This window comes from Poecilia mexicana, unplaced genomic scaffold (assembly GCF_051168715.1).
Source record: "Poecilia mexicana isolate PSO_F unplaced genomic scaffold, ASM5116871v1 scaffold_18, whole genome shotgun sequence".
NCBI lineage: Eukaryota > Metazoa > Chordata > Actinopteri > Cyprinodontiformes > Poeciliidae > Poecilia > Poecilia mexicana.
In genome coordinates, this window is record NW_028263387.1 from 2684920 (window position 1) to 2698091 (window position 13172).

The 13172-nt window shown below is 41.4% G+C and overlaps 2 protein-coding genes across 4 annotated transcripts in view; one reads left to right on the forward strand and one right to left on the reverse strand.

The window, feature by feature from the left end:
- Positions 1 to 5880, reverse strand: part of eml3 (EMAP like 3) — a 46812-nt gene extending 40932 nt beyond the window's left edge. For both annotated transcript variants that reach the window (XM_014988084.2, XM_014988083.2), the window contains exon 1: positions 5742 to 5880. In XM_014988084.2, coding sequence (XP_014843570.1) covers positions 5742 to 5766 — 25 coding nt within the window. In that variant the 5' untranslated portion in view covers positions 5767 to 5880. The remainder of the gene's footprint in view (positions 1 to 5741) is intronic.
- On the forward strand, positions 5748 to 11851 carry ecsit (ECSIT signaling integrator). 2 transcript variants are annotated; one of them, XM_088015099.1, is made up of 8 exons: positions 5748 to 5835; positions 7873 to 8027; positions 8336 to 8741; positions 8854 to 9077; positions 9906 to 9963; positions 10188 to 10336; positions 10607 to 10712; positions 10790 to 11851. In XM_088015099.1, exons 2-8 carry the CDS (start codon positions 7905 to 7907, stop codon positions 11077 to 11079), a joined length of 1356 nt encoding a protein of 451 aa, XP_087871225.1. In that variant the 5' UTR covers positions 5748 to 5835; positions 7873 to 7904; the 3' UTR covers positions 11080 to 11851. The 2 variants fall into 2 exon arrangements, with proteins under 2 accessions (XP_087871225.1, XP_014843567.1); XM_014988081.2 differs by lacking the exon at positions 5748 to 5835 and adding an exon at positions 7526 to 7626.
- The last annotated feature ends 1321 nt before the right edge of the window (positions 11852 to 13172 follow it).

The following is a 13172-nucleotide window of genomic DNA, read 5'->3' on the forward strand; positions in this document are numbered from 1 at the left end:
CATTGTAATATCAGTCGGTGCAATGCTGAAATCACATCGCTTGGATTCAGCAATTAATAAGTGATTGCGTTCTACATGCCGTGCACTCACATTTTGCATGACAAACATGTATTTGGCCAGCAGCTGCGGACTTTGACTGAGCCGATACAGATTTTAGTGGATGAGATGCTGAAAGCATGTGAGATGGAAGCAGACATGGTAAAGAAAGAGGAGAGGTGTTTTTTTTCTAAACATTAGGGATGCACTGATATGAAAAATTTGGGCTGATATCGATATCTGATATGTTTACCAATATCATATTTCCCTTCGTTTTCGACACCACCAACATGGCTTCTCTGCTTTCAGTTAAACACCCTGCATCACTGTCACATGACCAAACAAACATGGCTCCTCACTTCCTGTATGCTGAAACACAAACAAATGGCCGATACCAACATTAATGCCAATATATTGTGCATTCCTATTAAATATAATGTGACAAATTTATACATCAGTTTGGATAGGTATGTGTATGGAATCTGTCTCTACACATCTAGGCCTGTCACAATCAATTAATTGTATGATAAATTAAAACAAGTTCAATCATTTCCATTTGCATGATTTATTGTTTTTCTCTTTTCTCTCTTTCTACCAAAAAACTGGATAATAAAATTCTGCTTTGGTCTCAACTAGCCCCTCCAGAATTCATTTCTTTTGTATTGTCTGTTGTTTTCTTTATTTATGTTGGATAGTTAAAATGTCTTCCCTTCCCAGTGTTTAATATTCATTAGAATTTAAAATTTATTGATCTTTGAGAAGGTGTTCTTGCATTTTATGCCATTACCATTACATTACTTGAAAATGGTCTCAAAACAACAATATTATCGTTTATCGCAATAACATCTGGGACAATTTATCATCCAGAAATTGTATTATTGTGACAGGCCTATAATACATTTTCTTACTCGAGATAATAAGAATTGTCTGACAGTAGAATGTGGACCTTGCTCAACACATCAGTAGGTTGAGCCAGAACCTTTATGGTGGAGGTTCATGACCTCCACTATGAACAAAGCGCTGTGCTGAGACAAGCATCAGTCTCCAAGTTCCCTCCTGTGCAGGGAAACCACAGCCACACACAGACGCTGGAAAGTAATTCCTGCTGATATTTACAGTTCTTCTGTACCTTTCCACTCCACCTGTTTACAAGGCAGGTAAACATCAACATCAGCACATAAACTGGGCGAGCAGCAGCTACACATGTGCAACAACAGCATCATTGTGTAACAGCTTCTAACTAACAGTGGTCGGTGCAACACACAACACACACACACACACACACAGCTGTTACTCGCAGAATACCACTGACTTGTAATGCAGAGTTTTATGCAGATCTAATGAAGTGCTAAAGCAGGGGATAAATCAAACATTTCACATCTAAACCTAAAGGAAGTTTCTAGAAATTTCCTTTTAGTTATTTGATGGTTCTTCAGAGGAATCAGATTAATGCTGAGCACAGTCACAACGCTGCAGATGCAACCCTTTTACTTCCATTTTCACCCGGATGGAAGAGGTCTTCCAGCCCAGGAAGGTCCAACTGAGAAACTCCAAGTTTCCACGCAGCAAATCTGACCTCGGCCCGCGCGCACTGAACAACAGTCTGGGCGATTCTGGCGCGTGCAGGAGCGCTAACTACAAATCTGCCAGCAGGGCCGAGCGCAAATCGTGACACCGCACCTCGTACTGGCACTTCCGGTGGCAGGTCTGACACCTGCCACAAGTGCCACTGCGTTCGGCTGACTTCGGCTGACCTCGGCACCTCTTACTGGCACTTCCGCTGACACCTGCCACAAGTGCCACTGCTTTCGGGACTAGCTGCCAGAGTTGCCACTGCGTTCGGCTGACTTCGGCTGACCTCGGCACCTCTTACTGGCACTTCCGGTGACACCTGCCACAAGTGCCACTGCTTTCGGGACTAGCTGCCAGAGTTGCCACTGCGTTCGGCTGACTTCGGCTGACCTCGGCACCTCTTACTGGCACTTCCGGTGACACCTGCCATTAGTGCCACTGTTTTCGGGTCTAGCTCTCAGTGTTGCTACTGACTTAGGCAAATGGACTACATATCCCATGATGCTTTATTACTAGTAGAAGAAGAACTTAAACACAGACGAAGAAGACAGAATTTAATAATTTTTTTTTCGCATAAATACTTATGTTAGCTGAATTCCTACACGTTTATTATATCATGTATGATTCGTTCATCCTATTTATTCACTAAAGTTCATCTGAATAATCCAGCCGACTCCTTCCGTCTTTGAATTAATCAAATACACAGAAGGTATCAGGGATGCCATTGGTTTCGGCACCTTTGTAACAGCTGAGTCTCGCCTCCACTAGAGCTGCTGTTAGATGTCCAGGATGTTTCAGAGCTGTCACAACTGTTTCCGATGTTTTGGGGGATGGCAATGACAGTTTTTTGAAAACGTGTTACTTATAATGCGTGTTTATAAAAAAAAATTCAATGGTAATTGTATATTTATCCATTTAACACTTTGAATATTTTTGACTGAGTTTAATTCAATCAAGATGGCCAATTGAATATACTATAAAGTGTCACTATTACAGTGGAACCTGTCACTATGTTCAAAGACACATCTGGTTAATCACACATCACTGATAGTTAATAGGACTTTTTACTTAATCAAAATGACATTCAACCCTTGCCCATGTTTATATCGCAGAACAGTGGCTGACATAGTGCAACAGGAAGCCAAATGTTGCAACTGGATAATAGTAATAATAATCAGACTCTGTATAACGTATATTGTAGAAATTAATAAAGTTTGAAAAATAAATTTAAGCTTAATGATCATAATTTCTCATGGAGGAATAATAAGTTATTTGATCCTGATGTAGTAAATTCACACGTTGACTAAACATGAATTTTACAGTAGACTTCAAATTGCTGTTTAAAGTATTTACATACAATGGCTAATAAATATTGACAAATCAATTACTATGCATATACTTTGTGACAAACTTGAAAAAATGTTGAAACATATCTGCCAAATAAAATAATATGTAAACAGCACAATTTTCTTTGAAAAAATCATTTGCATCTTAAGTATAAACTAAAGTAATTTTTATTTCCAAAAATATGTAACATTCTTGTTCTTAATGCTGCTTAAGATTCACACATTGTCAAATTTTTTGAGGTGTAAATAATTTGTGTTTTGACTTATCAATATTCAATATTGGTGTAAAAAAATTGAAGTTGTTTTAACTTGAAAGTGAAAATCCTCCTGCTGCCTTGAAAATGCTGTTGAAATGCATTTTTTAGCTCAGATTTTAGTCATTCTCTCATCTTTGAATAAGAAAACTTTGAAGACAATGAACCGAACCAGAAAAAAACACAGAGAAGCAACCTTCATTTATGCCACACAAATCTGTAATAAACTTGACAAATAATGAAAAATAGCGGGGATTAAATGTAATAAATAAAAACAAGTAATAACTATTTAAAAATGATTAACTGGCATTTTTGGAAAATTATGATAACATGTTTCTTTTTTTAAAAAATGCATTATCTTAACAAAAAACACTGAAAGTTATAGTGGCTGCCTGGTCTATTAGATAATAGACCAGGCAGCCACTATAACTTATGACATCCTGTGCACTGTCATGGAACCAGGCTGAACATAATGTCACTCTGGAATTGTCAATATCTCATGTTGCCACTGTCAGAAATGTTAACTAATAAGTCAATATTAGTGAACTTACCCGGTTTAATAATCAATAGCATTATATTAAGGTCATTGTATGAAAATAATTATAATCCGGAACTGACAGGAGCTTGTCAGCACTGACATACCATGGCAACCGAGTGTCAGTTGTAGTGGTAGGTACCTACTGGTAGTTATTATCACCTGTTGCAGAAGAGGTCCCATCTGAAAGCGCAGGAGTTGTCTTTCTCTGTTTAAGTCTGAACACCGGCTGTATATTTAAATATGTATGAGAATTATGTTGTAATTAAGATATATTTTATTTCTATTTGTTTGATCTAAAGTTATTCATATGCTACATTCTGTCTGAAACAGATAGAGAATGAGGTTAGCAGCCTGTGGCACCCATGGCCACCTTACTTGTGTCACCTTACCCAGTGGTAAGGTGGCACAAGTGGCACCTTACCCAGAAGCCCGTGGCACAAGTGACAGCTTATGGCAACTGTCAACATGTTTTCACTGAGGCTGTTTATTGGAAACTGAAATTTGAGACTGTATAAAAAATAGACCAGGGCATATTTGCTTTTTTTAAGGGAACAGAATACTTAACAAGAAATGCAATACTTTGTGCCAGATCCACCATTATTTTCATTAATTATAAATTCATTCATATTAATTCTGACACAGAAGCTGTCACCAAAGAATATTATATTTCTATTCTATTGTTTTCCCCACTAAGCATATTTAAATATGCTGAAGTATGTATAATACAATTAAAAATACTTTAAAAATACAACTGTTTATAAATATGGCTGCATGTATAAGGTTTCCAGTAACAAAACAGCGTGTTATGAAAGATTAAATGTTCAAATACGTCATTGTGCCTGTTAAACATATAACGCTGAGTGGAGCGGTCGAACGCTATAAGATGGCCGCCCTAAATCTCGTGAGCAAAAATAGGCGAGAGGGGTCCGTGAGGCGTGGGAGGTGCCAGTATGAGGTCGTGGCAACCCTTGGAAGGTGCCGAAGTCAGCCGAAGTCAGCCGAACGCAGTGGCAACACTGACAGCTAGACCCGAAAACAGTGACACTAATGGCAGGTGTCAGAGGAAGTGCCAGTAAGAGGTGCCGAGGTCAGCCGAAGTCAGCCGAAGTCACCCGAACACAGTGGCAACTCTGGCAGCTAGTCCCGAAAGCAGTGGCACTTGTGGCAGGTGTCAGCGGAAGTGCCAGTAAGAGGTGCCGAGGTCAGCCGAAGTCAGCCGAACGCAGCGGCAGCACTGGCAGCTAATCCCGAACGCAGTGGCACTTGTGGCAGGTGTCAGACCTGCCACCGGAAGTGCCAGTACGAGGTGCCGAGGTCAGCCGAAGTCAGCCGAACGCAGTGGCAACTCTGGCAGCTAGTCCCGAAGGCAGTGGCACTTGTGGCAGGTGTCAGCGGAAGTGCCAGTAAGAGGTGCCGAGGTCAGCCGAAGTCAGCCGAACGCAGTGGCACTTGTGGCAGGTGTCAGACCTGCCACCGGAAGTGCCAGTACGAGGTGCGGTGTCACGATTTGCGCCTGCTGTCTCTCAAATCTGCAGCTCTTCCACATGCGCACACACACCCACGCATGAGGGCTGCGGTCATGCTTAGATTCTTACACATATTGTAGATATGGAAAGAAAAGAAAAGTAAAGAAAATAAAAGAGAGAGAGAGAGAGCGAACTGGTGCTTCAGCTTCCTCTGTGTGCAGTCACTTTGAGCCTGTCCGAAGCCCTCACTATAATCTTCCATCAAAACACGGTGAAGAATGCGGCAGCACTGCGCCTAAAAGCTGCGTCCAATCAGGACGACAGACCTGACAGTTTGGTTAGTTTTAATAAATGTTACATCTGATTTTCTAGGTCTTAGCTGCGCTGAGCGAAAGTAAAGACAATGTTTAGGCTTTTACAGTGAGGTAAACTCCTTTGCTGCATGGGAGTGAAGTTTTCACACAGCGATCAACATAATTACATCTAATCCCAGTTGAAACTAAAAGGCGAATTTGACTCTTTTACTTACCCAGACTGTTGGTGGAGGAATCCATAATCCCGAAGTCCAGGTTCCAGCTTTAAAAGTGCAGTTTGTTTGGATATAGAGTCAACGCCAAGCTACGGTGAGTTTTCCATGCTGAGAGAGGAGAGTCATGCATACACGCTCATTGCGTGTCAATCTCCAAATATGCGCGGATAGCAACACCGGAAACGCGTTTTCTCCTCTAAATAAAACACGGTTTAGCACTGAAACTAAACAGAACTGGATACACTAAGAACTCTAAAGCAGATAGTTATAAAAATGTAGTAAAACTAAACAAAAAAACAAATCACGTCGTTTATTCTAATAGCATTTTAGAAAATATTAAAGGTCTACTCAACAGCACTTTCACCCCAACTGTAATAATCTCAGTTTCTCTAACTATAGGCGAAGAGATTTGAAACTGGAATACCATAAACAAAGACCTCAACTTTTTATACCCATCATGTGTGACAAAATGTGTCTGCAGTTAGTGAGCCTCTGTCGTCACCACAAGACGATTGGTGTTACTGCACCCTATCAAGCTTGGGCTTTAGCATAAATGTATGGAGGATTGTAGGGTGTTCTGTATTTTTTCAGGTTACGGCAAAAATAAATAAATAAAAAATCAATTAAATTAAAGCATGTCTTTAGTTTCCCTTCAGAATTTTTCAGATTCAAATTAAACAACCTTTATTCATAGAGCACCTAATAGAAACAGTGCTTTACAGTTAAAAACATTACAGACACAAAGAACTTGAAAGTTTATATATAGGGAACAGAGGACGAGGTGCTGGAGGAACCATCATGGGAAGACAAGCCCCTACATGGGATGTACCACCGACAAATAACTGAAGTGGCTGATATCAGGAAATCCTACCAATGGCTGGAAAAAGCTGGACTCAAGGACAGCACAGAGGCCCTCATCCTGGCCGCCCAGGAACAAGCCCTAAACACCAGAGCAATAGAGGCTCAGACCTACCACACCAGACAAGACCCAAGGTGTAGGTTGTGCAAGGAGGCCTCTGAGACAGTCCAGCACATAACAGCAGGGTGCAAGATGCTGGCAGGGAAAGCGTACATGGAACGACATAACCAAGTGGCGGGCATAGTGTACAGAAACATCTGTGCAGCATATGGACTGGAAGCCCGGAGATCTAAGTAGGGAACACCCCCAAAGGTGGTGGAGAATGACCGAGCTAAGATCCTGTGGGACTTCCAGATCCAGACAGACAAGATGGTAATGGCGAACCAACCGGACATTGTGGTGGTGGATAAAGAACAGAGGAAAGCCGTTGTGGTGGATGAAGCAATACCAAGTGACTACAACATCAGGAAAAAGGAGCATGAGAAACTGGAGAAATACCAGGGCCTCAGAGAGGAACTGGAGAAGGCCTGGAAGGTGAAGACCACAGTGGTGCCTGTGGTCATCGGGGCCCTCGGGGCAGTCACCCCCAAACTGGAGCAGTGGCTCAAACAGATCCCAGGAACAACATCAGACATCTCAGTCCAGAAATGTGCAGTTCTAGGCACAGCCAAGATACTGGAGGAACCCTCAAGCTCTCAGGCCTCTGGTAGAGGACCCGAGCTCAGAGGATTAAAGAGAGACCACCCGCGGAGGGTGAGAAGGGAATTTTCCTTATATATATATATATATATATATATATATATATATATATATATATATATATATATATATATATATATATATATATATATATATAAACAAAGAATAAATAAAGCGCAATTAACCTAACAAAAAAGGGGGGAAGATACTTCGGAACTACTCCGAACTACTCCGGTGCGCCAATGTTTCTGTTGTTTGAGGGGGAATAATAACTGTGCAGAACCAGGATGTTCCTCCGGCTTCTCAACATGGATGCGTCCACATGAAGTAAGTTTTGAAGGAGACTTTACTAAAAGTATGTTTGTTCGCTCCGCTGGTTTAAGAATATCTTTATGTGTTAATCTAATGTGTACATGAGGAATATTTAACTAAATATGTGAACATAAATAGTAGTTTTCTGACATTTTCCGCTTTAGTGTGTTTGTTTTATTGGTTTGTGTAAAAATAGAGCTATCCAGGTGCGCTATCGTTGTCGTTTCATGCTCTGTTCATGACTGAGTGCCATCCTGTCAGATGGAAATGTGTCGGATGGCCCCGCTGACAGGATGAAGTGTTCCCGGTGCCTCTTGCAGCTGGTTCGGTCCGGCCGGACTGTTGTCCAGCGCGGTTCTTTGCTCCTGTCCCCGTCCTCCGGTCAGCTTATTGTGCAACACAACCAACAGCAGCAGGTAAGCTCCAGTTTGTTTACTAACCAGCCCATTCCCTAACTGAATGGGGGTGGTTTAAGGGTCAAATGTTTGATCCATTTTTATGGTTCAGACATTTTAGATCTTTAACATATAAAATCGAAAGACGTGATACAATATTTACATCCCTAGTCTGCATGTGGACCCATTTCCATGCGAATCAAATCATTCTTTCTTGGCTTGTTGCTTTATTATTTTAATCAGACTGTTTATTTTTCCATTAATGAAATAATGCATAATCTGGTTTATGCTTAATATGACTGCTTCTTCCAAATGTATAACATTTGTAGGTGCTGAGGCAGTTTCGTTGCAGCCCAGTGTCGGCAAAGAGTCAACCGGAACTAGTACGGTTTGTTAATGACGATGGCACGAAGAAGACCAAGTCCTTGGTCACCCAGGAGGATTTGTTTGAGCAGGTGGCCAAAGAGTCCAAAACCAAGGCCACATTTAACCAAGTGATTGATGTCTTCACTAAGACGGACATAAGACGGCGTGGTCATGTGGAGTTCATCTACGCTGCTTTGAAGAAAATGCCAGAATTTGGAGTAGAGAGAGACCTAACCGTATACAACAAACTGCTGGATGTTTTTCCCAAAGAGGTGTTTGTGCCCAGAAACTTTATTCAGCGAATGTTCAACCACTATCCTAGACAGCAGGAGTGTGGGGTTCAGGTTCTGGAGCAGATGGAGAGCTACGGTAGGTGTCTTCTCCATTTAATATAGAGAGCAGAGTTCCAAGTGGAGCTGGAATACTGAGTAATAAACGAATTCCAGAGGTTACAGTTCGACTGTTACTGTCTTTGCTTCAGGTATAATGCCCAACATTGAGACTAAGGTCCTACTGGTCCAGATCTTTGGGGAGAAGAGCCACCCTATAAGAAAGTACCAACGCATCATGTACTGGTTCCCCAAGTTCAAGCATGTAAATCCCTTCCCTGTTCCTCAGCCTCTGCCTGAAGACCCTGTGGACCTGGCTATCTTGAGCCTGAATCGCATTGCCAACGACTTGGATGCTAAAACTACAGTTTATCAGGTACAGTTTTAGCTTATCTTAGCTCATACAACATTAAGAACTAGAAAATTTCTAAAGAAACTTAATGGGGCCTAACTGTTTGCGTATCAGTCGGATCCAAATCAGGGGTCTTGATGCCATGTTAGGTTCTGCGACCCTCAGGTTTAACGGCGTCCTGCAGCTTTTAAATGTGTTCCTAAATGAATAAAATGACTGAATCATCTCCTCAGTATTCAGTCAGGTTCTCCAGAGTCCTGCTGATTCCTTCATTCTTCAACTCAGGTGTGTTGAAGCAGAAACGCATCTAAAAGTTGCCAGACGCAGAGGATTGGAGTTGCAGACCCCTGTTGTAGACCTACAGTAAAGTACTCCATCCAGCTTACAAAAAGTATTTTGTAAGCTAAAATGCTAATTCTAGCTTAAGTACTGCCATTAGAACAGGGGTCTCCAACCTGGTCCTCAACATGTATTGGCCTGCAGGTTTTAGATGCATCCCTTTTCCAACACAGCTGAATCAAGTGTTTGAATTACCTTTTCAGCTTGACAAAGGTCTGGCAACGATTCTTTCATTTGTATCTAAAACCTGCAGAACAGTAGATGTTGAGGACCAGGGTTGAAGACCCCTGCATTAGAATGTGGGCTATCAGTCATATGGATCATACATCTTATAGCACTGTCCTAATGTACGTTTGGGGGTTTTTTGGGTTTTTTTTTTTTCTGAGAAAAACAAACTATTCTGTTGTATATTTACTGAAAGACAACTAACAGATGTCAGCTCCCATGTTTCAAATTGGATTTAATAATCAGCATCATTGAGAATTTCATGTTATTGATTGTTCTTCCTGACAGCTGCCCTTCACTGACATTACTGAAAGTGGGGAAGAAATCAGCTTTCCACATATTGTAGGTATGGAGTTTCATGTCATCTTCCAAAACAAAACAAAAAAAAAAAAGTTGTGATGTTAGATAATATAAAATGCTGCGTTTTGTTAGAGTTCAATAAAAATCAGATATTTAGCTTCTGATTTCCTACTCATGTAAAGATCAAATCATAAAGATGAACATTTTTATTTTATTCCGTCAGTTTCATAGTGTGTGTGGTGCATGTTGCTCTCCGTTTCCTGATGTCAGGCATTCAGAGCCCCAACCAGATGGAGCTGCTGGCCAAGCATAACCCAAACAGGCCTGTGTTTGTGGAGGGGCCCTTCCCCCTGTGGCTGAAGAAGACTTGTGTCTACTACTACATCCTCAGAGCTGACCCCACGCCTCCTGAAGAAAAGGTTTCTAAATCCTATATTATATTTAATATCAATGTTATTGATGCAGATTTGGCTGTGAAGTGCTACCATATGTGAAGTGAACAAATACTCAACACAGTTTATGCTGCTTCTATCTGAGGAGCAGCTAACTGTTTCTGTTTCCACTGATGATCCTACCCTCCTTCTGGTTGTGTATAGAATAGAATACACTGATTTACTGAAGTTAGATTTGATTGATTGATACAGTGAGCAGGTTTCCCAGTTGTATCCCTGTGATCATTCTCTCCACAGGAAGAGGAAGTCTACGATCCAGAGCGCTGCTTCTACTATCCTCTGCAGCTAGATCTGGATTTGGACCGTGACCTGGGGGACGAGGAGAACTTTGATGTGGACGACTGTAAGATGGCTGCAGCCTTCTATTAGCCTGGCTTAACTGGTCTGGCGGTGTGTAACACGTGTGTGTTTACCTTTCAGTGGATGAAGGTCCAGTCTTCGCCATGTGCATGACCAGCCAGGGAGACCAGGCCACTCTGAACCAGTGGATCTCCGGCCTCCAGCAGAACAACCCCATCCTAGGGAGAATTCCCACTCTGTTCCGCCTGGATGCTGGAACTCGGGAACTGGAAGGAGTGGCGGACACAGAGGCGGGTCATAGTCATCAACCTCCTCCACAGAGCCAAAGGGAAGACGGACTGCCTGCTGAAGATTCTGAGGCTGCGGTGGAGGAGGAGGAGCCTAGGAGAAGCCGTGGGATGAAACAATGAACTCTTCATCACAGAATTGGAAAACGAACTCTGTATTTCTGCTGTGACGTGTTTGTTTCTCCATGGTAGAGTTAGACTTGTGTAAAGCTAGTTAATTTAATGTACAAATTCATCAGAGCTGTAGAAATGTTTAGTATATCATCTAAAACATTATTTTGTGTTGCGGAGTCTCACTCCTCTTCTATCCTTAGAAAAGAGCTGTAGTTATTTTTTTGTGTAATCATGACAAATGCTGTCATATTTACTTTAAATGCTTTCATCACCTTCCAACTAACATAAAACATGACAGAAAAACACCACAGCATTTCAACAACGGACCATATCAGGTCTGAATTAATCTACAAGATCGTCTGCAACGTGAGGTTGCAGTAAACCTAAAAACTGTCTAATGAAAAGTCATGAGCGAAACACGAAATGTTTTTATTGCTCAGATCGGATCAGAAAATTAAGCAAACATTTCAAAACAAATGCTGCTGATTTTTTTTTTTTTTTTGCAGGTCTGTTTGGTTTGGTTTTGTTTGTGAAAAGGGAGTGAGAGCTTCTGACGGTTCATAGCTGTGGATGTTTTTAATATGCTGGAATATTTTTTGCTTTGTCCTGAGATGTCAGGTTTTAGATTTGTTTGAGGATATTTTGACTGATGCCCAGTAATCTACTGGCAGTGGTCACCATTTTCCTTTTATTTATGCCATTTATTTTGGCTGATCAGTGATTGGCTAACCATGTGAAACTGACCTTATACACTGATCTCAATACAGCAAAGCTCTGAAAATCAGCCTCTGTCCCCTTTAGCTCTGCTGTGAAAGATGGCTGGCTGATGGACCCGCCCACCAGGTCATGTCTGTACTGGAGCGGTTTAAAACAAAAAGTCGACCTGCTGTTGCCAACTTTGCCTCCTTTCAGACAAAAAAAATGATCATCCAGAAAGCTACAATCAGTGCATCCTATAACGATCTCTTATTCTAAACTCAAAACGTGTTGGATATAATTTCAGACTAGGTTTGCCTTATAGTAGAAAGACCATATCCTGAGTATGATTATCTTTTTCAGAAACAACAATATTCACTGTCAACAACATAATCAGGGTGTGAAAGAGTAAAGTCTTCAGCTTCATTGTTCTTTCTAATCAGTTCAGGCATTGAACAATAGCAGCCTCTAAAATGATTCTTTAAACACAGTCCAGCATATTCTCTATTTGTCGAGTTCAGTTGGAGTGGACAACAAAGATAGATTGATTGGAAAGGCAGGGATTCCCAAGTCCAGTATCCAAGAGCTACAATCCTGCAACTACTCTAAACACACCTGAATCAAATGAATGACTATTTACCAGGCCTCTGCATGGCTGAGAAACATTCTGCTGATGGAGGTCAGACATCTGATTCAACTGCTGAAGTGTCCAGCTGTTGTTAAAGGCCGCTCATGGTGTCTTAGCAGTTTTAAATGAGTCTCTGCTCCAACACGGCTGATTCCAATGGTTCAACTACCTCAGCATGTCAAAGTTCTTTAGATTTCTGTTCATGAACCATCATTTAATTCAGGAGTGATGAACTAAAGAAAGCTCTAATACTTTAAACACCACTGGTTTAAGAACACAAAGATCTTGGAGGGAGAATAGTAGACAAGGTGGGAAAGTTGTTTTGAACCACTTCTAAAGTAGAAGTAAATTGGATGTCAACACTTTGCCCAGAAGACCAAAACTGTCAACCTCTGAACAAAGGTGATAGGTTAGCATGTTGAACAGCCGATGCTGAAGCCTGTCATGACCATCAGCGTGTCTGTCCACAGTAAAGCCAGTTTTATGTCTCCCCAAAAACAAACACTTTCAAGTTCAACAGAGACTTTCAGCTGCTCACACTAACAATCTTAATACCTTTATAGTGAAAGACTGATTGGTGAGACACAATGAATTATCTGTCCGCAGTAACTAATATGCTTAAATGAGTCAAAGTGAGGCTTCCAAACCCAGCTGTTGTGCATTGTGGTGGCAGCATCATGCTGTGGGTTGGTTTGCACTCACTCCATACTTTCCTTGCACAGTGTGGATATACTGAGACCATCCTGACCATCACCTCTGCAGACTGAAAGACTCAGAG